At 39.5% G+C, this 27,493-nt stretch overlaps 1 protein-coding gene across 1 annotated transcript in view; it reads left to right on the top strand.

Moving 5' to 3' along the window:
• The window catches only part of LOC120063930 (low-density lipoprotein receptor-related protein 1B-like), a 345,986-nt gene that overhangs the window by 29,876 nt on the left and 288,617 nt on the right, over window positions 1–27,493 (top strand). Inside the window, 3 exon segments of the mRNA XM_039014240.1 lie at window positions 4,387–4,506; window positions 9,201–9,329; window positions 23,161–23,323. Coding sequence (XP_038870168.1) covers window positions 4,387–4,506; window positions 9,201–9,329; window positions 23,161–23,323 — 412 coding nt within the window.

The raw sequence follows: 27,493 nt of genomic DNA, 5'->3' as shown, positions 1-27,493 counted from the left end.
AACGTAACCAAGACTACGGAGATGATTGTGGACTACAGGAAAAGGAGGACCGAGCACGCCCCCATTCTCATCGACGGTGCTGTAGCGGAGCAGGTTGAGAGCTTCAAGTTCCTTGGTGTCCACATCAACAACAAACTAGAATGGTCCAAACACACCAAGACAGTTGTGAAGAGGGCACGACAAAGCCTATTCCCCCTCAGGAACTTCCTCAAAAGGTTCTACAGCTGCAACATCGAGAGCATCCTGACTGGTTGCATCACTGCCTGGTATGGCAATTGCTCGGCCTCTGACCGCAAGAAAAGGAGGAAAAGGAGGAAAAACGATTTCATAATTTTAAGAATAAGGATGCACCGTAACAAAATGTGGAGAAAGTCAAGGGGTCTGAATACTTTCCGAATGCACTGTATGATTTATTCAGACAGTTTGTGGGCGTGCGTGTGTGCGCGTGCGTGCGTGCGTGCGTGCGTGCGTGCGTGCGTGCGTGCGTGCGTGCGTGCGTGCGTGCGTGCGTGCGTGTGTGTGTGTGTGTGTGTGTGTGTGTGTGTGTGTGTGTGTGTGTGTGTGTGTGAGCTGAGTTAGTATACATGTGTGTGTATATTCATGTGTACTGTATTGCATTGGGATTCATACAGAATGATTTCAAACATGCCTTTGAAATGAAATTATCCATCTGCGATGTCTTTATCCTTACTAGTTAATGTACTTGGTTCCAACAGCCACCCGGACAGCTTGTATATCGCACCTGCCATCTATCCACCCGACCAAAACATCTTCATGTGTCAGCAAGCGGCCTGCAAAGACACATCATGAAACATTTACTTCTGACGCCTCTATAAATCTATGAAGCATTCTACGCTTTTAACCTCTAACGCCTCCCAAACCCGGATCCGGGATCCCCCCCATCACAAAAGCTGACTAGCATAGCCTAGCCTAAAGCCACAGGGATATCATATAATAAAATGTTCATGAAATCACAAGTCCAAGACACCAAATGAAAGATACACATCTTGTGAATAAAGCCATCATTTCTGATTCTTAAAATGTTTTACAGGGAAGACAAAATATGTAAATCTATTAGCTAACCACGTTAGCAAAAGACACCACTCCCATACTCCACCATTTTCTTACTGCATCAGTAGCTATCACAAATTCGACCAAATAAAGATATAAATAGCCACTAACCAAGAAACAACCTCATCAGATGACAGTCTGATAACATATTTATTGTATAGCATAGGTTTTGTTAGAAAAATGTGCATATTTCAGGTATAAATCATAGTTTACAATTGCAGCCCCCATCACAACTCTCACTAAAATGACTAGAATAACTACAGAGACCATCGTGTATTAGCTAATTACTCATCATAAAACATTTCTTAAAAATACACAGCGTACAGCAATTGAAAGACACAGATCTTGTGAATCAAGACAATATTTCAGATTTTCTAAGTGTTTTACAGCGAAAACACAATATAGCGTTATATTAGCTTACCACAATAGCAAACCAGACAACAGCATTGATTCCAGCCAAACATAGCGATAACGTATTCACCACCAAAATAAATTAATTTTTCACTAACCTTCTCAGAATTCTTCAGATGACAGTCCTGTAACATCATATTACACAATCCATATAGGTTTTGTTCGAAAATGTGCATATTTAGCAGCACAAATCGTGGTTATACAATGTGATCAGTGGCAACAGGTCATGCATTCTGGCCGGCGCCATCTTGGAAAGGCACCTAATCTAATCAATAAATAATCGTAAACTTGACTAAAAAATACAGGTTGGACATCAAATGAAAGATGCATTAGTTATTAATGCAACCGCTGAGTTAGATTTTTAAAATTAACGTTACTAGACATACAGTGTGCGTTACAGCCAGACTAGTGCCGCAATAATGGCGGACAAATCCGTTTACATTTTTCCACATAAATACGGAATAACATCATAAATAGCTCTTACTTTTGGACGAGCTTCCATCAGAATCTTGTGCAAGTGGTCCTTTGTCCAAAAGAATCGTTGCTTGGTTGTAAAACGTCGTCTTCAACTTCGGAATTAGCAGCTAAGAATAGCTATGTGGCCACAACATGCCCAAATCCTCAAAACGCAATACTAAGGAAATTCCGAAAATAGCAATATACTCGCATAAACTGATATAACTCGGTTTAAAATAATTTCGTTATGATGTTTCTAACACCTATATCGAATTAAATTACAGACGGATATATCTAAGGTCGATAACTGAGCGTTTCAAAATGCCATCCTGAGGTCTTGCTTTGCGTAATGACGAACGTCGAAAAGAGAGCTCCCCTCGTTCCTTGGCCTTTTATAAACTCTGAGAACTACGTAGAAACTCCATTCCACTTCTCATTGGTTACTGACATCCAGGGGAAGGCGGGTGCAGTTCATGTCGACCCATAGGATACATACAGAGCTTTAAACTGATCTGAGAACAGAGCCTCGTTTTCAGACCTTCGCAGTTCCTGTCATGGAGTTCGCTGCAGAAAGAGTTCTGTTTCACCCACAGACATAATTCAAACGGTTTTAGAAACTAGAGAGTGTTTTCTATCCAATATTAATAATAATATGCATATTGTACGAGCAAGAATTGAGTACGAGGCAGTTTAATTTGGATACGAATTTGTGCTATGTCGAAATGGCACCCCCCTAGTGGCAAGAATTAAACTGTCAACTTCCTCTGTATAGCTAAGCAATAAGGCACGAGGAGGTGTGGTATATGGCCAATATACCAAAGCTAAGGGCTGTTCTTATGAACGACGCAACGCAGAGTGCCTGGACACAGCCCTTAGCCGTGGTATATTGGCCATATATCACAAACCCCTGAGGTGCCTTATTCCTATTATAAACTGGTTACCAATGTAATTAGAGCAGTCAAAATAAATGTTTCATCATACCCGTGGTATACGGTTAGATATACCACGGTTGTCAGCCAATCAGCATTCACCACCCAGTTTATAAATGCATTTTAATTCCTAAAAACAAGACCAATATAAATCTATTTATTTCTGTTCTGTTGGCTCTCTCCTTCACTCCATAGATAGTGATGTTCGGAGGCTTTGGTTGTTGTCTGAGCTCACTGATGTCTGCCTGTCTAAGCATAATGCTGTCAGGAGTTTGCTTGGTTCTGCCGCAAGGTTCCCAGATTGTTTTAAACACCAACTAGTGCTATGTTGTTGGTAATAGAAGAAAACATGTCAAATCAATGAGCAGCCTTAACAGCCTTCATCCTCACGGATTCTATTTGACAGTAATTAATGTTCAGGGGCGGCATATCCATATTTTCAACAATTAAAACTTTTTTTCTCTATTTTTGAAGCTCATTCTTTTCTATCTGTCACTTATTCCATTGAACGTCTATCAAGTTTTAAATTGCCAGTCTTTTGTTCTGTTCTGTACAGAGAATGGTGTAACACAGACAACATCCGAACAATAGAATGAACTTGGGACAAGAGAAGTTGTCCCTCTCAGAACTGCTGTCATTTTTTATTCCAAGTAGACAAGTGTACTATAATACAAGGTGTATTAGAAGTGTACTAGAATACAAGGTGTATTAGAAGTGTGCTAGAATACAAGGTGTATTAGAAGTGTGCTAGAATACAAGGCTGATGTCTCCTTTGTTGTAAGTCCCACAAAGTTATTTTAGACTGCTTTGCTTGCGATAGACTAGCATCCCGGCCTGTCCTGGGGATGTACTTGTACATCAAGCTGCCTCACGCTACAGAAAAAGGAGATAAAGGCTCTATGGGACGTTCTTGCATCTAGTATCTTGTCTATACTGTGAGCAGGGTTCTAAATTCAAGTTATTCATTGGTAGCACTGGTCACGACTGACATCAGCTGTCATCCTTGACGACTAAAATAAACTTAGGGTACTCTGCTTCAATTATTAGTATAATTGAGTGCAGCACAGTACATGCAAGTTTAGTCTGTAAATGGAAAACTAATGTACTTTGATCCTTTTTCTTCTCCTCTATTAGCTTCCGTGATTTCTCTGAGATTGTAAGAAGGCTGTCTGCAGAGAGCATATCTACTAATATCAGTTTAAAAGTTTTTAGAGTTAGCAGTTACATGAGCGGCTGTGTTCCCAACCATTTTGTATTTCTGTTCGGCATTACCCAGAGACTGACAGTAACTGTTGCGCAACACACCTATTGATTCTCTCTCTCTCTCTCTCTCTCTCTCTCTCTCTCTCTCTCTCTCTCTCTCTCTCTCTCTCTCTCTCTCTCTCTCTCTCTCTCTCTCTCTCTCTCTCTCTCTCTCTCTCTCTCTCTCTCTCTCTCTCTCTCTCTCTCTCTCTCTCTCTCTCTCTCTCTCTCTCTCTCTCTCTCTCTCTCTCTCTCTCTCTCTCTCTCTCTCTCTCAGAGCTGCTGTCAGCCTGCCATGAGCTGCGTTGCCGCTACGGCTGTGTCATGACGAGAAACGGCACCTTCTGTTTCTGCGCTGACGGCTTTGAGGTCAGCGAGGATGGGACAAGCTGCAGAGGTAGGTATCGTTAACGCTATCTCTCCTCTCTTTTCTCCTTCACCCTCTGCCAAACGTCTCAAATCACTAGCGCAGGCAGGAGGCCTGTTGGAAATGAGAACCATCTGTCTGCAGGGCAAGGAGTTCTTCCCTCAGACCCCTTAAGTAGCAGCCCAGTCCAGTCTGACAGCTGCTGTGACATATCAGAGGTCAGGTCAGTTTTGTAACCAATGTTTGGTTCATGATGGCAATGATAGACTTAAATATACAAAACATTATAATATACTTCTACTTTTCTAGTATATCTAAAGTTTACTATAAATATACTATCATAAACTTAAACACACATAAACATTTCATCCTGGAACAAATTCCCTGTCTTAGGCCAGTTAGGATCACCACTTTATTTTAAGAATGTGAAATTTCAGAATAATAGTAGAGAGAATTATTTATTTCAGCTTTTATTTCTTTCATCACATTCCCAGTGGGTCAGAAGTTTACATACACTCAATAAGTATTTGGTAGAATTGCCTTTAAATTGTTTAATTTGGGTCAAACGTTTTGGGTAGCCTTCTACAAGCTGCACACAATAAGTTGGGTGAATTTTGGCCAATTCCTCCTGACAGAGCTGGTGTAATTGAGTCAGGTTTGTAGGCCTCCTTGCTCACACACGCTTTTTCAGTTCTGCCCACAAATTTTCTATAGGATTGAGGTTACTCCAATACCTTGACTTTGTTGTCCTTAAGCCATTTTGCCACAACTTTGGAAGTATGCTTGGAGTCAATGTCCATTTGGAAGACCCATTTGCGACCAGGCTTTAACTTCCTGACTGATGTCTTGAGATGTTGCTTCAATATATCCACATAATTTTCCTGCCTCATGATGCCATCTATTTTGTGAAGTGCACCAGTCCCTCCTGCAGCAAAGCACCCCCACAACATGATGCTGCCACCCCCATGCTTCACGGTTGGGATGGTGTTCTTCGGCCTGCAAGCCTCCCCCTTTTTCCTCCAAACATAACAATGGTCATTATGTCCAAACAGTTCTATTTTTGTTTCATCAGACCAGAGGACATTTCTCCAAAAAGTATGATCTTTGCCCCCAATTGCAGTTGCAAACCGTAGTCTGGCTTTTTTATGGCGGTTTTGGAGCAGTGGCTTCTTCCTTGCTGAGCGGCCTCTCAGGTTATGTCGATATAGGACTTGTTTTACTGCGGATATTGATACGTTTGTACCTGTTTCCTCCAGCATTTTCACAAGGTCCTTTGCTGGTGTTCTGAGATTGATTTGCACTTTTCGCACCAAAGTACGTTCATCTCTAGGAGACAGAACGCGTCTCCTTCCTGAGCGGTAAGACGGCTGCGTGGTCCCATGGTGTTTATACTTGCGTACTATTGTTTGTACAGATGAACGTGGTACCTTCAGGCGTTTGGAAATTGCTCCCAAGGATGAACCAGACTTGTGGAGGTCTACAATTTTTTTCCTGCGGTCTTGGCTGATTTCTTTTGATTTTCCCATGTTGTCAAGCCAAGAGGCACTGAGTTTGAAGGTAGGCCTTGAAATACATCCACAGGTACACCTCCAATTGACTCAAATTATGTCAATTAGCCTATGAGAAGCCTCTAAAGCCATGCCATAATTTTCTGGAATTTTCCAAGATGTTTAAAGGCACAGTCGACTTAGTCTATGTAAACTTCTGACCCACTGGATTTGTGATACAGTGAATTATAAGTGAAATTATCTGTCTGTAAACAATTGTTGGAAAAATGACTTGTGTCATGCACAAAGTTGATGTCCTAACCGACTTGCCAAAAGTATAGTTTGTTATCAAGAAATTTGTGGAGTGGTTGACAAATTAGTTTTAATGGCTCCAACCTAAGTGTATGTAAACTTCCGACTTCAACTGTATATATATATATATATATATATATATATATATATATATATATATATATATATTTATGATACTCTGTGAGTGATCAATCAATCAAATGTATATATAAAGCCCTTTTTACATCAGCAGAGCAATGGAGATGTAGAAGCACGGTGTCTAGGAAAAACTCCCTAGAAAGGGAGGAACCTTGGAAGGAACCAGGCTCTGAGAGGTAGCCATTCCTCTTCTGGCTGTGCCGGATGGAGATTAAGTACACTAAAAGTATACAGTGCCTTGCAAAAGTATTTATACCCCTTTTATTTCTTCAGATTTTATTGTGTTACAAAGTGAAGTTAAAACTGTAAAATTTGTTTTGGTCAACAATTTTCTCAAAATACTATAATGTCAAAGTGGAAGATGTATAAAAAAAATTGTAAGATCAATACAAATTTGCTTAGTCAAGCCTCAATTACTTCAAGAGTACAATTTGGCTTAACAAATTACATAATATGTTAGATGTTCACTCTTTGTGAAATAATACAGGTTGGCATGATTTTTAAATGACTAATCCTTCCATACATACAACATCTGTAAGGTCCCTCAGTCAAGTGTTGAATTTCAAGTACAGATTCAACTACAAAGACCAGGGAGCCTTTCGAAAGCCTCATATAGAATGGCATAGATTGGTAGATAGGTAACAATATCAAATGAGACATTGAATATTTTTTTAATGACGGTGAAGTTAATAATTATGCTGTGGATTATGTATACACTACCTTCTGAACTGAGCTGCAGGACAGGAATGGGATGTTACCAAAACATGCATCTTGTATGCAATAAGGCACTAACGTAATACTGCAACAACAACAAAAAACACGGCGAAGGAACACACTTTTTGTTCTAAATGCAAAGCCTTATGTTTGGGGCAAATCCAACACAACACATCACTGATTAACTGCCTCCAATTATGGTGCTGGCTACATAATGGTATGTGTATGCTTGACATATTGGGGAGTTTTTCAGAATAAAAAGAAACAGGATGGAGCAGGATGGAGCTAAGCACAGGCAAACTCCTAGAAGAAAACCTGCTTCAGTGTGCTTTACACCAGCCACTAGTAGAGGAATTCAACTTTCAGCAGGACAATAACCTACAACACAAGGCCAAATCTACACTGGTTGCCTACCTAGAAGACCAAGTGGCTAAGTTACAGTTTTGACTTAAAATGTCTTGAAAAGCTATGGCAAGACTGGAAAATTGCTGTCTAGCAATGTTCCCCAACATCTTGACAGAGCTTGAAGAATTATGAAAATAATTATAGGCTAATATTGTACAATCCAGGTGTTCAAAGCCCTTAGAGGCTTACCCAAGAAGATCCAAAGGTGTTTCTAACATGTATTGACTCAGGGAGCTGAATACTTAGGCAATGACTATGTTTTAGTTATTAAATTTCTATCAATCTTTTTTTTTTAAATACAAATTGTCTTACACTTTGACATAACAGAGTATGTTGTGTAGATTGTTGACCAAAAATTACAAATAAATCCATTTTAATCCCACTTTGTTACAATAAAATGTGAAGAAATCCAAGGGGTATGAATACTTTTGCAAGGCACTGTAGTTTCAGTGCCAATAATGAGTTCTGAAGTACTTTCTGAATTTGAGTTCAGAAGAGTGCAGAGACAGTTGACAATGATAACAATTGTTTATTCCACATAAGGAAACATGCACAGCTGAGGAACATGCTTCCTGAGAGTATACTTTTTTGTATCTCAAGAAAATATACTGAAGTATACTTTCAAAAAAGTATATTTAACTTAAATGTCCACAAAATATTGCATAAGTTCAAAATGCATGTGCCAAAAATGTGCATATTACCCAGCATCCTTTTCAGCAGCTGAAGTTTTGATTCATGATATTGTTCCTCATATTTAGCTTATTGAAATGTTTTGATGTTAATTTTCAAACTGAATGATGTTGTACTTTTAATTGCACATTACATGTTACACATTTTATTGAAATGTTAATTTATCACCATAGTATAAACAACTAAAGTGTGAAATCCAGCTAGTGCACGGTTATTATACATGTTACTTAAAAGTTGCTGCCTCAGCTATAACTGTTTTGTACAAACATGTTAACATTGGTTGATAAGATAATTTGGTCTGTCAAGGTAACCTTTACATGGCTAATTATGACATCAAATGTGGTTAATGAATGAAAGACTATTTCTGGAATGCCTACTTGTAAAGAAAGTAATTAAATTATAATTAAAATACCAATTCAGTATACTTCAAATTTAGGAGAACTACACATAAAATGTAATTAAGGTGTATTCAAAATATATTTGTTTTGCTCTTTATCTAATATACTAACAATATACTTAAGTACAAACATGTATTTAATATACTTAAATGCTAATAAAAACAAATAAAATGGACATTAAAAACTTTTAATATATTTTTTAATTGTTCCAATTTAGATCATTTTAAATACACTTAAGTATATTTATCACAGACCTATGTAAATACAGTATATTAAAATATATTAATGGAGTATTTTTTAAGTATATATAAATATATTTATGTTTCGCATGGGTGGCTACAGCTCATACAGTATGACTACGAGGCTAGTAATATGCCTGTAGCATAAAGAGTAGAAAAGAGTGCCTGAAGTGACAGTTTTCACACTACAAGATCCAATGACTTTCCAACGTAAGTTCCTTGGTTGTGTGGTAACCATTTCTAAGGTGGTACAGTGAGGGCCACATTAAGTATACTTTATGTATTTGGGTCATGTTTGAGCACACCTAATTTGTTAGAAATGGCTCTCCCTTTCTGCCCAGATCATGATGAATGTGCTGTGTACGGAGCATGTAGCCAAACCTGCCTGAACACCTACGGCTCATATAGATGCAGCTGTACAGAGGGATACATCTTACAGAATGACAGAACATCCTGCACAGCCAAACAAGGTGAGACTAAGAGAACTGTATTACAAACAACATCATCTGCATATATGCCATATATTCTTCATTTCTATTAATAAACATAGACGATACAATGTTGGTTCTTCGTTCAACCATTCTGGGTGTCCGTATATGATTCGGCCTAGTTCATCTTAAACTTGTTTTTCAGCATTGGGTAGCTTCAGTAGAGGAACTATTAATTTGTTCCACCACTGACCACATCTATCTTCCCCCGAGTGGTGCAGCGGTTTAAGGCACGGCATCTCAGTGCTAGAGGGGTCACTATAGACACCCTGGTTTGAATACAGGCTGTATCACAACCGGACGTGATTGGGAGTCCCATAGTGCGGTGCAAAATTGGCCCAGCGTCTTCGGGGTTTGGCCGGTGTACTGTAGGCCGTCATTGTAAATAAGAATTTGTTCTTAACTGACTTGCCTAGTTAAATAAAAAATATATCTTCCACCAGGGAATGTGGTAGTAGACATAGTCAGGTTAGGATAATGACAGATTTAAGGATTCTAAGGTTTTAACTGGTAACCATCTCAACACTGGGAGAGTTTTGTGGTGAGTCAATACCCGGCATTGCCTTGATTTATGTTATGGTCCAATAACTGGCAAACAAAGCAGTACACCTAGCTGGGGAGAGTCGCACTGTTGCCAGTTTTAATCAATGTGACTGGTTTCCTACCAGGAATAAACTGAATATGATTACCCATAAACTTAACTGAACCTAATGCTCACACACATTAATATTAATTTAGCAGAGAAAGATTGCAGTACAGGGATAGCTATGGGTTTACCATTAGTTGTATAAGCTCATGAATATAAATTTAAGGAGCATATTTTCTCAGAGGCCATGAGATGGGGAGATGTAGAGGATGAAAAACATATTAAGGGGTTTAATGTTTAATTCAAGTTCAGAAAATATGTTGTTTTCTTCTTCTACACTGTAAAACATTTCCTGTAAAATGTACAATAACTTACTGGCAGCAATTAGCCAGTAAATTACTGTAACTTATTATACAGTACAGCTACTGTAATCCATTGTATGGTAATCCATTTTATGCCACAAAAATATTACTGTAATCTATTTTACAGTATATTACTGGAATTGCCCATGCAGCGACATATTACCCAGTGTTCTTTGCAAGTTTTCAATTTTATATTTCAATATGTATTTCGGTCATTTAGCTGGCGCTCTTGTCCTAAACAACTTACAGTCAGTGCATTCAACCAAGGTTGATAAAATAAAAATGTATAATTACATTTCAGTAGACACTCTTATCCAGTGAAACTTACAGTAGTGAGTGGACACTATTTCCATACTTGTCCCCAATGGGAATCAAACCCACAACCCTGGCATTGCAAGTGCCAACCAACTGAGCCACACAGGACAATATCACAGTTGTAGCAAGTAAAATATTTTTGTAACCGTTACTGAAAATGTTGTTGTAGTTAAGGATACTATTGGTCTTCAATTTTGGCTGTGTAGTTTCGGGGGAAAAAGTGGTGTTTCATTGGTGGGGGTGGCCATGTTGTTGGGGATCAGAAATGTCCTTTACAAGTGAAACAGATTGATGTTTCCAGGGTGAAAGCAGTGCAGAAAGTGTCATATGCTGAGGCAGTGAGGAAAGTAGAGAATGGTGGACAAGGGGTGAGGGAGCCTGAAAGGATCTCTGTGAGTAGTAGGCCAGTACAAAGTGACCCGGACAGTTTGTGCTTTAGTAAGGTTGACTTCTTGGCGTGTATTGCTTTTGTCATTAAAGATGGAAAGGAAATCCCAGAAGTTTGAATTGGTAGTAACAGCAGCAGAGAAGATGTTGGATTTCAGAGATTTTAGTGCAGAAAAACTGCAGGAAGTTTTGAGAGAAGGGGTTCCGATGGCCTGGTGTAGGATCTGTTGGGGCGTGTTGGGGATAGTGGTACAGTGCCTACAGAAAGTATTCACACCCCATGACTTTTTCCACATTTTGTTGTGTTACAATCTGAATAAAACATTTATTGAATTTCAATTTTGTGTCACTGGTCTACACACAATACTCCATAATGTCAAAGTGGAATTATGTTTTTAAAAATGCTTACAAATTAAAAAATGAAAAGCTGAAACGCCTTGAGTCAATAAGTATTCAACCCCTTTGTAATGCCAAGCCTAAATATATTCAGGAGTAAAAATGTGTTGAACAAGTCATATAATAAGTTGCATGGACTCACTCTGTGTGCAATAATAGTGTTTAAAACGTTTGTTTTTTTATCACTACCTCATCTCTGCACCCTACATAAACAATTATCTGTAAAGGCAGTGGCGGTCGGTGCTGTTTAAATTGAGGGAGGACGCAAAAATGTTTTATGAACATGGTCTCATTTCTATTACAGCATATTGGATGACTGTCATTCATATTCCATTCACCCAGCTCAATATAACATTGATGGTTTAGGCTACTACATAATACTCACATTTTCCATATACCCATCATGATGTTGCTATAACCTAGCCTATAAATGAAAGTTTACAACGTAGGTGCACACAGGTCTAGAGACATTTGAGTAATCAAGGTGGCAGACATTGACACATTCAATACGGCCTCGCACACTAGCTAGCTGCCCAGAAAGATTCACAGTTGTAATCGCTGCCGAAGGTGATTCTAACATGTATTGGCTCAGAGGTGTAAATTAGATATTTCTGTATTTTATTTTCAATAAATTTGCTGAAACTTCTCCAAACATACTACCTCATGAAGCTGGTTGAGAGAATGCCAAGAGTGTGCAAAGCTGTCATCAAGGAAAAAGGTGGCTACTTTGAAGAATCTCAAATATAAAATATATTTAGATTTGTTAAAAAAAATGTTGGTTGCTACTTGATTCCATATGTGTTATTTCATAGTGTTGATGTCTTCACTATTATTTTTCAATGTAGAAAATAGTAAAAATAAGGAAAAACCTTGGAATGAATAGGTGTGTCAAAACTTGACTGGTACTGTATATAGGTTAACATGGCGGTGCAATTTCGTTTTTTTCCCCTTTTCCTATTTTTTGTGTATAAATGTGCAATGCACTTTCCAAACTGTGAAAGGCAACAAAACGCAACAAAGCGTTTAGTCTGCTGGAAAACCATGCAAAGAAGAAGACATTTTATGATATACAGTGCATTCGGAAAGTATTCAGACCCCTTCCCTTCTTCCACATTTTGTTACATTACAGCCTTATTGTAAAATGTATTAAATAATTTTCCTAGAGCTGGACGCCAGACCAAACTGAGCAATCAGGGGAGAAGGGCCTTGGTCAGGGAGGTGACCAAGAACCCGATGGTGACTCTGACAGAGCTCCAGATTTCCTCTGTGGAGATGGGAGAACCTTCCAGAAGGACAACCATCTCTGCAGCGCTCCACCATGGAAGCCACTCCTCAATAAAAGGAACATAATAGCCCACTTGGGCATGGTCTTGTTTCTATTACAGCATATTGGATGACTGTCATTCATATTCCATTCAGCCAGGTCAATGTAACAGCGATAGGTTTAGGCTACTACATGACACTCAAATTTTCCCTATACCCATCATGAGGTTGCAACAACTTAGCCTATGAATTAATGTTTCCAACGTAGGTGCACACAGGTCGAGAGAAAAAATGTAGGTGACAGTGAAATTCAATATCGCCTTGCACACTCTTGCCTGCATCTAGCTGATATAGGGTGTAATTATTAGTCCAACAGTTGCAAAAGACAATTTATTTTGGACAAATTCAGGTATGTTTATCCCCATTTTGCTCCACTTGCTTCCGTTTAAGAAACGTTTTTCAACAGAATCGTGGAATGAATACAGCCATGATCACGAGTAATCCGAGTTCACTCTCATAACAGCCACGTTGTATTCCTTCTCTTCCCTTCTCTTGTGGACTTCAATGCACAACAAATTAGCTGTATGTGACCAGGCGAAAAAACCTATCCAAGCCAAACCTCTACAAACATCCTACATCGTTGTCACCATATTAGCTAAAGTAATGTCATAGTCAGCATAGCTAATAGAACTAACGCGTTAGTAAACCCGTTACAATCATGCAGTAACGTTAGTGTACATTCAGTAAGCAGTTATACCAGCGGGCCCCGGTAGCATAAAATGAGTAATTCCAAAAGCTTACCTTGATTTGGAAGAGTTCCAGTGTTGTGTTGGAAAGTCATAGCCAGCTAGCTAACATAGCATCCCTCTGTTTGAGCAATATGTTTCAGTAGGCTAAACTGTACGTGAAACTGAAAAGTGAAAAAACAATGACAAAATCTCTCTCTCTCTAGCTTCTCCTTCATTTTGGAATGAATGAATTTGTTCAAAACTGTTCACCTATTGTCTTTCTCTCTCTTTGAGTCAACTACTCACCACATTTTATACACTGCAGTGCTAGCTAGCTGTAGTTTATGCTTTCAGTACTAGATGACTGCTCTGATCCTTTGATTGGGGGGACAACATGTCAGTTAATACTGCAAGAGCTCTGATAGGCTGGAGGACGTCCTCCGGAAGTTGTCATAATTACTGTGTAAGTCTATGTAAGGGAGTGAGAATTATGAGCCTCCTAGGTTTTATATTGAGGTCAATGTACCCAGAGGAGGACAGAAGCTTGTTGGCCTCCGATTGCACCATGGTGCTACCCTACAGAGTGCTGTTGAGGCTACTGTAGACCTTCTTTGAGAAATAGTGTTTTATTCAATAATTTGGTGATGTGATTATATTTAGTGTAGTTTTATCTAAAAATTATAACTTTTTTAATGTTTCACAATTTAATTATTTTTTTTAAATTCATTGAGGAGGATTGTCCTCCCCTTCCTCCCCCGAGGAGCCTCCACTGCTGGGCTCATTGAATTCTACAGCAGGATTAATACGTGCTCCTCAGGCTCAGCGGCTCCAGATACGTGCTCCCTTTCTGACCAGCAACTGACCAGCATAGAGAAGAAAAAGACAGAACTGATAATTGATCGCATGGTGCAAGGATGAATGCAATTAATTGATTATTGAGTGTTATAACTGACACAGCTTTGAAGAACCAAAACATACACAGCCTCTGCTCCACAAACTCGATCTCAAGAAGGAATAATTTGAGGGGCTGCAGTTTGCGAACGATATTGTGCATACAGTGGGGCAAAAAAGTATTTAGTCAGCCACCAATTGTGCAAGTTCTCCCACTTAAAAAGATGAGAGAGGCCTGTAATTGAATGGGGCCATCACTGCTCTAGAGGAGATCTGCATGGAGGAATGGGCCAAAATACCAGCAACAGTGTGTGAAAACCTTGTGAAGACTTACAGAAAACGTTTGACCTCTGTCATTGCCAACAAAGGGTATATAACAAAGTATTTAGATAAACTTTTGTTATTGACCAAATACTTATTTTCCACCATAATTTGCAAATAAATTCATAAAAAATCCTACAATGTGATTTTCTGGAATTTTTTTTCTCATTTTGTCTGTCATAGTTGAAGTGTACCTATGATGAAAATTACAGGCCTCTCTCATCTTTTTAAGTGGGAGAACTTGCACAATTGGTGGCTGACTAAATACTTTTTTGCCCCACTGTATATATATCACTCTCACAGCAGTCAAGCAATGCACTCCGCCAAGACTTGTTCACAATCTAGTCCGGTTGCGGCCACAACTAGACCTCCTCTCAAATGTATCTAGAAATAATCATATTTGTATGCTTAGCAATCAACAAATGTACATTTTTTAAAGGTCATGAACAGTCAAAATCCTGTTTTTCATGAAATTGGATGGTATTTGGATGAAACCAGATCAAAGTATGATGACCATAATATGAAAAATGTCTGTTGCTAATACATTGATAAAGTTTCATCATAGTTACTGGTCCCCTCCCCATATCAAACACTTGGATTCAGGAGGTGTGATTATTAAGTGGATTGGGTGACATCACCTTAACATGAATTTTAATACACCAATGGTCATATGATATTGTCTTACCTAATTTAAATAAGTACCACCTTTTAACCAACATTGTAGAAGGCATGTTTACGGAGGGGCGTGGTTTATATAGCTAGATTGCTACTGTACTGATGCCAAAATGTGACTGTGGGGTGTCAGCAAATATAATTACAAGTTTACCCTATTCATATATGCCAATGTATGCCAATACTTATACTTATATGTTTTCCCTTTCATCTGTGTCTGGTGTTAGCTGGTTACTGGCTAGCTAGGTCTTCATCCAGCATGGAACAAAAGGAGGGGAAGGGTTGTTCAAAACACAGATGCAGTTGTCAAGTCATTACATCGGTGCTGCGGTGAACCACATTATGAGAGACATGCCAAACGGGAGATGAATAAAACTTTTTTGATGTCATTGATTCAATTTCAATGTTGTTTTGTGTATCCCTAGATTTGCTTGAGATTATTTTACTGCAACACTGCTTACTGCGTCCAAGTTCCTTGACATAGGCATTTCAAAGAGCTGCAGTTCAAATCAAATCAAATGTATTTATATAGCCCTTCTTACATCAGCTGATATCTCAAAGTGCTGTACAGAAACCCAGCCTAAAACTCCAAACAGCAAGCAATGCAGGTGTAGAAGCACAGTTAAGGTGAACTCATGAATATTAGCTCCCCGCCCACTCAGCCTGTCTTTTCAAACCTCCTGGTATTTAGCCATGAGAGATAAAGTACTTATTCTCACATTTTTTGCCTTTTTATCCAAAACAAATATTGTATCATGGGTGCTATTTTAGTCACTAAAATGGCATTTTTACATGAAAATCAGAATGACTGTTCAGGACCTTTGACAAAAGCTTCTAAACAGACAGTGATTACAGGGCAAAACAGATCAAAACGACATGGCTAGCCACTCAACCGTTAAAGGTTTGAGATTTGCTGCCACTCTGATCTTACAGCACTCTCCCTAACAGGTGCAACAAATATAGCCTCTTACAAGACCTGCCTCAAAATGTTAATAACTGAGAAACAACAATACCATGCACCCACTATTGTTCAAAATGTATTTAGTGCTCCAAAAAATATGGTATGGTACTGTATTCTTAATTACAGTACATGACTGACAACATTTGGTCAGTAAGCTACTATTGCGTTTTAGGAAAAGGTTGGTAGAATTCCTAAAATGGAGTATATTTACTGGGCATTCTACAGTGTTTTACTGTTGAAATTACAGAAAGGTCTTACAGTCTGCTGTAAAACAAATGCCCTTTTTTTTCAGGGGTGGATCAGCTTTAATATGCAGATAGATTGTTGCTGCCATCAATGTAATTGTCTGCATCATTTCCAATCCCCCATATATTTCAGGGGTAAATATATATATCTATATACATACACTACCATTCAAAAGTTTGGGGTCACTTAGAAATGTCCTTGTTTTTGAAAGAAAAGCACATTTTTTGTCCATCAAAATTACATCAAATTGATCAGAAATACAGTGTACATATTGTTAATGTTGTAAATGACTATTGTAGCTGGAAATGGCTGATTTTTAATGGAATGTCTATGTAGGCGTATAGAGGCCCATTATCAGCAACCATCACTCCTCTGTTCCAATGGTACATTGTGTTAGCTAATCCAAGTTTATCATTTTAAAGGGCTATTTGATCATTAGAGAACCCTTTTGCAATTATGTTATCACAGCTGAAAACTGTTGTTCTGATTAAAGAAGCAATAAAACTGGCCTTCTTTAAACTAGTTGAGTATCTGGAGCCTCAGAATTTGTGGGTTCGATTACAGGCTCAAAATGGCCATTAATAACTTTATTCTGAAACTCGTCAGTCTATTCTTGTTCTGAGAAATGAAGGCTATTCCATGCAAGAAATTGCCAAGAAACTGAAGATCTCATACAACGCTGTGTCCTACTCCCTTCACAGAACAGTGCAACATGGCTCTAACCAGAATAGAAAGAGGAGTGGGAGGCCCCGGTGCACAACTGAGCAAGAGGACAAGTACATTACAATCTGGACCCTCTAATTCTGAAACTGTCCGCCGCCATTGTCGCACCCCCTATTTCCAGCCTGTTCAACCTCTCCTTCGTATCATCTGAGATCCCCAAGGATTGGAAAGCTGCCGCGGTCATCCCCCTCTTCAAAGGGGGAGACGTCCCTGGACCCAAACTGTTACAGACCTATATCCATCCTGCCCTGCCTATCTAAGGTCTTCGAAAGCCAAGTCAACAAACAGATCACTGACCATCTCGAATCCCACCGTACCTTCTCCGCTGTGCAATCCGGTTTCCGAGCCGGTCACGGGTGCACCTCAGCCACACTCAAGGTACTAAACGATATCATAACCGCCATCGATAAAAGACAGTACTGTGCAGCCGTCTTCATCGACCTGGCCAAGGCTTTCGACTCTGTCAATCACCATATTCTTATCGGCAGACTCAGTAGCCTCGGTTTTTCTAATGACTGCCTTGCCTGGTTCACCAACTACTTCGCAGACAGAGTTCAGTGTGTCAAATCGGAGGGCATGTTGTCCGGTCCTCTGGCAGTCTCTATGGGGGTACCACAGGGTTCAATTCTCGGGCCGACTCTTTTCTCTGTATATATCAATGATGTTGCTCTTGCTGCGGGCGATTCCCTGATCCACCTCTATGCAGACGACACCATTCTGTATACTTCTGGCCCTTCCTTGGACACTGTGCTATCTAACCTCCAAACGAGCTTCAATGCCATACAACACTCCTTCCGTGGCCTCCAACTGCTCTTAAACGCTAGTAAAACCAAATGCATGCTTTTCAACCGGTTGCTGCCTGCACCCGCACGCCCGACTAGCATCACCACCCTGGATGGTTCCGACCTAGAATATGTGGACATCTATAAGTACCTAGGTGTCTGGCTAGACTGCAAACTCTCCTTCCAGACTCATATCAAACATCTCCAATCCAAAATCAAATTGAGAGTCGGCTTTCTATTTCGCAACAAAGCCTCCTTCACTCACGCCGCCAAACTTACCCTAGTAAAACTGACTATCCTACCGATCCTCGACTTCGGCGATGTCATCTACAAAATAGCTTCCAATACTCTACTCAGCAAACTGGATGCAGTTTATCACAGTGCCATCCGTTTTGTTACTAAAGCACCTTATACCACCCACCACTGTAACCTGTATGCTCTAGTCGGCTGGCCCTCGCTGCATGTTCGTCGTCAGACCCACTGGCTCCAGGTCATCTACAAGGCTATGCTAGGTAAAGCGCCGCCTTATCTCAGTTCACTGGTCACGATGGCAACACCCACCCGTAGTACGCGCTCCAGCAGGTGTATCTCACTGATCATCCCTAAAGCCAAAACCTAATTTGGCCGCCTTTCCTTCCAGTTCTCTGCTGCCTGCGACTGGAACGAATTGCAAAAATCTCTGAAGTTGGAGACTTTTATCTCCCTCAACAACTTTAAACATCTGCTATCTGAGCAGCTAACCGATCGCTGCAGCTATACATAGTCCATCGGTATATAGCCCACCCAATTTACCTACCTCATCCCCATACTGTTTTCATTTATTTACTTTTCTGCTCTTTTGCACACCAGTATCTCTATTTGCACATGATCATCTGATGATTTATCACCCCAGTGTTAATCTGCTAAATTGTAATTATTCGCTCCTATGGCCTATTTATTGCCTACCTCCTCATGCCTTTTGCACACATTGTATATAGATTCTCTTTTTTTTCTTTTTTCCCCTACTATGTTATTGACTTGTTTATTGTTTACTCCATGTGTAACTCTGTGTTGTTGTCTGTTCACACTGCTATGCTTTATCTTGGCCAGGTCGCAGTTGCAAATGAGAACTTGTTCTCAACTAGCCTACCTGGTTAAATAAAGGTGAAAAAAAAAAAAAAAAAAAAAAAAAAAAAAATTAGAGTGTCTAGTTTGAGAAACAGATGCCTCACAAGTCCTTTATCTGACAGCTTCATTAAATAGTACCCGCAAAACATCAGTCTCAACGTAAAAAGTGAAGAGGCGACTCCGGGATGCTGGCCTTCTAGGCAGAGTTGCAAAGAAAAATCCATATCTCAGACTGGCCAATAAAAATAAAAGATTAAGATGTGCAAAGGAACAGACACTGGACAGAAGAACTCTGCCTAGATGGCCAGCATCCCAGAGTCGCCTCTTCACTGTTGAACTTTGTAAGGATTGTTTAATAAAAAATAACGATAATTAGGAGATTGTTTCATTTTAATGTAACCGAAAGTGAGGAGTTGTAATCTGAATAAAGGGAAAAAGGCCATTCTTGAACATGGGGTGAGACATTCTTAGTAATTTACTAGAGAACCATTTTGGATTTAAGTATAACTTTTGCATGACTGATGCCTTTAGTGAGAGGTCTAATGCTTTAATATTTAATCATTTCTGCCCTCTGAATTCCTGTTTGTTATACAAATAGGCCCTTTTAATTTTCTGGCTTGCCATTCCTAATAAATTTGAGTCTTTTTTGTTCATATAATTTAAAAAGCAGGTCACTAGGTGTAGGCAAAACCATAAGCAAATAGGTAAACTGTGATATGACTAGAGTTAATCAGGGTGATTATTCCACAAATAGACAAGTTTTTTCCTTTTCATGGTAGCAAGATCTTATCTATTTTTGCTAACTTTCTATTAAAATGTATTGGAGTCAGTTCATTTCTTTCTTTCGGGATATGTATACCGACTATGTCCACATCCCCGTCAGACCATTTTATTGGTAAACTACACGGTAATGTAAAAGTATATATTTTTTGTGATCTAATACGTAATATTTGGGACACATCATAATTTGGTTATAATACAGAGGTTAGAAAAAGTATCTAGAACCTCTGAGGCTGTGGAGGCATTCTAATTGTGGTTTTAAAAGAAAACATGCATCATCAGCGTACAATGACACCTTTGTTTTTAAGCTAAGGATTTCTAATCCCATAATATTATTGTTGGATCCAATTTTACCAGCTAACATTTTGATGGCAATAATAAATAGATATGTCGATAGTGGACAAGCTTGTTTAACTCCTCTTGAAAGTTTAAAACTTTCTGAGATGTAGCCAAATGTACTTTATTTTACTGTGCATTTTACAACCTGCTCTATTCAGTTCATGCAGTATCATACTATTGATTAATACAGTAAGTTACTGCTAAAATTACAAAAATGATTAACAGTGTGCATTTGACTTAATCAGTTTTCATCACAATGTTACAAGGTTCTGATTATATAATACAATGCTTTCACCTTGCATGTTCCAAAAAGTACATAGTCCAACACTTTGTGACATTTACCTTGAACTCTTTTAAAATCTAAAATTTATCAGACAATTTCAATGCAATTCTAGAAATGATGTGGAAGGTAGATAGGCAGGTAGCCTAGTGGTTAGAGCATTGGACTAGTAACCGAAAGGTTGAAAGATTGAATCCCTGAGGTGACAAGGTAAAAATCTGTCGATCTGTCCCTGAACAAGGCAGTTAACCCACTGTTCCTAGGCGTCATTGAAAATAAGAATTTGTTCTTAACTGACTTGCCTAGTTAAATAAAGGTTAAAAAAATATATATATATGGTAATTGTTTGACCCTTGTGGTACAGTAGAGATATGTAGAGTTGAATGACAGCTACAGTTTTGCATTCAAGAGAACAATGTCTCTATCAGAGAGCTTGGCTGTGCCCAAAATGGCACCCTATTCCCCTATGGGCTCTGGTCAAATGTAATGCATTACACTACAAAGAGAATAGAGTGCTATTTGGGACGCAGTCAATGTGCTCGTATGAGAGAACCAAAGCCCCATCCATGCTGTAGTAGTATCTCAGGGTATATTATCTAGCTCCTAAAGGTTGACTTAGAGGGATCAGGTTAAAGAAAAGTGCCTTTCACAGTGGACACACTAATTTATTGCCCATATTAGGAGAGCCAGCCCTGACTTGAACTTGTGAGGGGGATCAGTGGCAATCAATTAATCAAAATGTGTTTATAAAGCCCCTTTTACATCAGCAGTTGTCACAAAGTGCAGAAACCCAGCCTAATACTCCAAAGAACAAGCAATGCAGATGTAGAAGCGCAGTGGCTAGGGAAAAAATCCCTAGAAAGGCAGGAACCTAGGAAGAAATCTAGAGAGGAACCAGGCTCTGAGCTGTGGCCAGTCCTATACTGGCTGTGCCAGCTGGAGATTATAAAGGTACATGGTCATTAAGGACAGATCGTTCTTCAGGACATTCAAATGTACATAGATGACCAGCAGGGTCAAATAATCCCCATGGTTATAGAGGCTGAAACAGGTCAGCATCATAGCCAAGCATTCAGTGTTTGAGACAGCAAGTGGGTGAGAGAGAGAGAGAGAGAGAGAGAGAGAGAGAGAGAGAGAGAGAGAGAGAGAGAGAGAGAGAGAGAGAGAGAGAGAGAGAGAGAGAGAGAGAGAGAGAGAGAGAGAGAGAGAGAGAGAGAGAGAGAGAGAGAGAGAGAGAGAGAGAGAGAGAGAGAGAGAGAGAGAGAGAGAGAGAGAGAGAGAGAGAGAGAGAGAGAGAGAAAAAAAAAATGTGGGGGGGGGACAAACACTGTCAGTTAGGCCTCAGAAGTGGGTTGTGTTAGCCTATCAGTCACTGGGCTAAATCCCCCTTCTGACACAAAGCTGGGGATGGAGCTTGGACTGTGGAACAAAACGTTTTGTTCATCTTCCTCCGCTTTTCATTGGAAAACAAAGTTAGTTTGCTCATGTATAGAGAAAACAGCTGGTAAATGACTTTTATTTAGATATACTTTCCCAGCTCATCTACGACAATAATGGACATAGGGGTGTATTGGGTAGAGGAGGAGATAACAGCTGTATAGAAAATTGTAATTGCAATAGTTGTTTTATTGAATGTGATGTAGTTTTGATGTAGCTTTGATGTTCCTTCAGGAGTTTGTTCTGTTTAGTTATAAATTACAGAAATGTCTTGAAGAAAATCCACATTGTGTTTAATATCTTCTTAGTCCTCCTGGGTTGATACAGGCATTTTATATTCTTTGTGAAGGATTTCCACCATGTTGTTTTTCCCCAATTTCTCCAAATGTCTTTTTCTTGTGTTCCAGACCCTGGCGATTCTCCTCCAGCTCTACTGATTGGAAGGTCAGATTGCATAGCAACCACACGATTAAATGGATCTAGTCTACAGACCTTGAAACTGTTGGATGAAAATGGATCCCTTTCATTGGATTACAATTACCAGGAAAAGGAAGTGTGTTGGCTTCTTTCCTCAGACTCCTCCAGACGGCTACGCTGTGCTAAAATGAAGAATCTGAATGGATTTACAATGGAAATGGATATCAAAACAGTACAAAGTTTACAAAGTATGTCTTGCAGTGTGTCAAGTGGTCAAAAATATTCTCCAACTTACAATGATTGGCAACTATTGATTTTTTTTGCACACTCAGTCATGCCCCTTCAGAAAGCCTTAAAACGCTCCCGGTCTCTCTCTTTCTCTCCTTCTTCCTCTCTCCATGTCTCTCTCTTCTCAATGTCCATTTTCCTCCCCCTTCAAGCAATCACATGCACCCACAGCACTTAGGCCTGTATGTCTTCATATTTTCAAATCTATTTTTCCCCCACTTACTTTCACAATGTAGGAAATGCCTACCCAATGCACTTCCCATGGTCACCCTCTTCTTCAGGGTCATTGTAGTGCTAGTCTATCCTTTTAATAATTTAAGGAATACTGTTCACGCTCAGTATACCATCAATGTTAGATTCCTTCCTTACTTTGCATTCAGTTATATGTCTTTACCTTTAATGAATGACATGAATGTCCATAATAAAATGCTATCTAACATAATGGAAGATCAGCAGGTCTATACTCACAATATGTCCTTAATCAAAGAACGTTTTGGTGGCAAGAATTTAATGACTTTGTTTTCATCCATAGATGTAGAACACATGACCATTGATTGGCTCACTGGAAACTTCTACTTTGTGGACCATGTAAGCGACAAGATATTTGTTTGCAGCCATGTTGGGGACACCTGCATCACCATCATAGATTTAGATCTAACCAATCCTAAAGGAATCGCTGTGGATCCTCTTATGGGGTAAGTTATCTTTGTATGTTTACTTTGGCTGGCAATTACAAGTGTAACCTTTAGTATCCCTCAAGTCCATTGGCTCCATCTATCGTCACAGATCTTGTCACGTACCCATGGTATGCATTTTTTTGTGTCCATTTAACTTGACATTGGCTGGTAAAATCAATTGGCTAATATTCAATCAAGTGCACGGAGTGGTTTTCCGAATAGCGCTTCCAGAAATGTGTTTTCCATGGTTGCACATCACAGATGGGGGTAGTAAACACTTCAAAACTGCCACTTCTGAAAAACCATTCCAGAAACACAGTGCAGTATCTTCAGTTGATTGAATAAAGGCTTTCTCAGAATGTTAAGCCTTTAAAACCTTGTGCCTACCATACCATATAACAATATGCATGATCGCCTGTCCTTACGCAATGCAGATATTGCTTTCCTTTCGGAGCATGTCTAGCTGTGTAAATGCTGTGGAGCCAATGCTCCAGACAGCTTCCACTGTCACTAGGTTTCATCAGTATTTACTGATTCCCCCTCACATCCCCCTGTATAAAACTCCCCTGCAGGACCCTCTCTGTTTGAGCATTTTTGGTTATGTCACCACCATAAGTACCCAAGCCACTGTGGGGAGACAAAATGGCTGTCTGAAAACCGTGCTTCAAACGGAGGAGGAAGGGGGGGGGGTTATGGAAAGGGGGGGTGTTATGGAGGTCTGATTATATTATTCCAGTTATCAGCAGCTAAAAGGATTTCTGTTGTGTTGTAAGATTCCCAGGGAGAAGGAACACAGGAGCTCAACAGAGAGAGAGAGAGAGAGGGTCAGACCCATTATTTTCATGAGGGTACAAGGACAGGCAGTAGACATGAATTCAGAACAGCTGTTTAATGAGAAACCTTTCTCTGAGAGATGCTGTATCTTAGCACCAGGGCTCTTGGTGGAGCAAAGGCCATTTACAGTGCAAACAACACCAGAATGAGAGCATCGGAACTTCTCTTCTCGATGTGTGTTATTTGGCAGTTATATACTAACCCAGGCCCGGCATTACCGTACCTCCTTGCCTGTCCAAATAAAATATTGAAATATTGATAATTTATTAGACCGAGACGCACGTCGTCAGGAAGACGGATCAATCTCACTTAAAACATCTGAAACAGCGCTCCTCTGTCTCAGTATGTGTAGACCATGTATCTGATGCTGTCTGGACCAAATGTCATACTATTTCTGGCCAGACAGCATCAGATACATGGGCTACATATAGAGGGGCACTGTTTCGCTCACTCAGATTCTTTCTCCAGTGATATATTTTCAGCAGAGAGGAAGAGGCGAAGAGAGAGGGATCACTTTCGCCAAAATCTGTCTAGAATAAGCCCAATGCATTTCTATGGGAATAGTATGCAGACCTAAACTTGTCGCCTACCTTCCCACCTTTGGGACAAAGGCTCCCATTGTTAGGGCGGAGACATGAGCATCTTGTCATTATGGATAAAAGAGCTAGAAAAGTATATATCATACAATGTCGTTGAGGAACAATGGGAAAGTAATTCTGTTTTGAAAGTTTGCGAATGAAAGTTCCTCAGTATTTGATTTTTTTTTTCAACACTCCTGGCCTCGATAATCACCAAGCCAAATATCAAGAGCAAAATATCATGATCTGATGATCCCATATATCTAGTGGAAACGTGATAAAAAAAACAGCTGTCTGTCCCAAGCTCACTGGCACAGGAAACTCTGAGAACCCAGAATAGGCTAGTTGATACAATGTTTAAAGTTCACTAATGACAGCTTCTGGCCGGACCCAGTGATGATTTGTTACAATGTTAAACTTCACTAGCAATAGTTCAAGACAGATAGAAAGGGAGGCAGACAGGCGGCGTAGAGAGAATAATGTGATTGAAAGAACCAGAATTTCCGTCAGGATATTTTAGACTATTTTTATTTGTCGGCTTATGCATTTTACTTAGTTGACGATGAACGTTATAGGCCTACTGCTGCATTGGCCTATAGGCTATCTCTGAGTTCTATGCTCTCATTTCTTTAGCTGTCAATGGACCACACAGTGAATCAATGTTTCCATATTGCAGAGGCTGGTGCTCCTGCCATATTTTAATTTTAACATTTAGATTTGTATCATTTAACTTAAAACTGGCACACAGATCGGTAGAAATGATAGGACAAATTGTAACCCCAAATTTGAAACTCTTTACTATTACACCCATTCAAAAATTGTGAATGCACAAGCACGTGCACACATAGGAGGTCCCGTGAAAAAACAGCCTTGCCTATGGAAATGAAAGGCCCGTCCAGCTGATTCATTCTGGCGCCGGGTCTGTACTAATCTCTATTATACATGGCCCCTTAAAGCTAATATGTATTTTTAACTAATTTAAAGAATAAAACCTTTACAGTACTTTTCCTCAGCTAAACCTCAGCATCCAGATTATTTAACATAACTTCAGATGCATGCTTCTGGTTCTCAATATAACTCCTGTATCTCTAAATAATGCAGCGTCTACTCTGCACAGCAAAATGATTCCTGTGAAGTGAACATTTTTATTGATACAAGGATTTTAGATTGGTTTCTCACATCCTTACAATGAATTCCCCACCTAATTCCCCAAAACACTTCCTTCCTATGAAATGTCTCTGTGTTGTTTTGCTAAAAGCAATGCGGCTTGTCTCTTATGATTCACTGTGAATCTATGCAGCGTGTTGCTGTGACTGTGTTTGCATGGAGAATGACAAACATTCCCTTTTAACTTCATGAAAATAGAATGAAATTACTCCCAGGACAAACATGCCTGTTTACTTTACATGTAAAAACATTAGTTGTTGAAAAGTTAGTCACTTACACACACACACACACCAACACATACACACACACACGCTCATGCATGATGTGACGTGGTGTATGTTTTGAGGGATAATGGTGTAGGAGGAGAGTGCATGTGCAGGCCCCTCCGGGAGCAGGGAGCTTGGCATGAATTCTGCCAGCTAGATTGGTTATCAGGAGGAAGCGTTTTTCTGGTCTCGTCTTCCTCTAATTGGTGAGACATAGCTATAGTTGTTTCTAGTGAGAGAGAGAGCCTGGGGCAATGGAGTGAAAACAAAAAGAAATTGGGGAGGTTGGTGATAGCAGCAAAGCATGAGGAGCAATGTTAACGGAATATGTTCTGACACCACCCTACATTTTATTTTGCTGTTGTTTAGATTTTTTACTTCTATTTTATGAAAAGGAATGCTATTCTTTTACTTTTTGCCTCTGGAAAGCTTTGATGGATATGGTATAGTCTATTCTTCCCACTGTTAAAATTATCTTTGAAAAGGAATTGAAATGAGAGTGAACTTCGTTTCATCTTGCCTGTGGTAGTTTTAGTTACACTCTTACTTCCCAAACAAATAATGTTGACTGAGGGGGCATATTTTTCCATCATCATATTTTGATGGGAGAATGGATTTTGATTAGGCTAAAAGCAAAAACCAAAATAACAACAATGTTTATTAGTTTAGTCAGGCCTAGAGTTCCTTTCCCATTTGATTGTAGAACATACATACAGTACTTTAAACCCCTCTAAACCCTTTGATAAATAAATCCTCAACAATATGAAACCTAGTGAGCTCTCTCGGCATATGATGTTATAGGTTCTCTGCAGTGCAGGCCTCAAATCAAATCAAATCAAATTGTATTGGTATCATACACATGGTTAGCAGATGTTAATGTGAGTGTAGTGAAATGCTTGTGCTTCTATTTACAACAGTACAGTAATATCTAACTAGTAATCTAACAATTCCCCAACAACTACCTAATACACACAAATCTAAAGGGGTGAATGAGAATATGTACATATAAGTATATGGATGAGCGATGGCCGAGCGGCGTAGGCAAGGTGCAGTAGATGGTATAAAATACAGTATATACATGTGATATGGGTAATGTAAGATATGTAATCATTATTAAAATGGCATTATTTAAAGTGGCATTGTTTAAAGTGTCTAGTGATCCATTTATTAAAGTGTCCAGTAATTGGGTCTCAATGTAGGCAGCAGCCTCTCTGAGTTAGGGATTGCTGTTTAGCAGTCTGATGGCCTTGAGATAGAAGCTATTTTTCAATCTTTCGGTTCCAGCTTTGATGCACTCTCTCGGTCCCAGCTTTTGATGCGCCTTCTGGATGATAACGGTGTGA

This window comes from Salvelinus namaycush, chromosome 19, assembly GCF_016432855.1.
Source record: "Salvelinus namaycush isolate Seneca chromosome 19, SaNama_1.0, whole genome shotgun sequence".
Classification (NCBI taxonomy): domain Eukaryota; kingdom Metazoa; phylum Chordata; class Actinopteri; order Salmoniformes; family Salmonidae; genus Salvelinus; species Salvelinus namaycush.
This window is presented reverse-complemented; position numbering and strand designations above follow the sequence as displayed.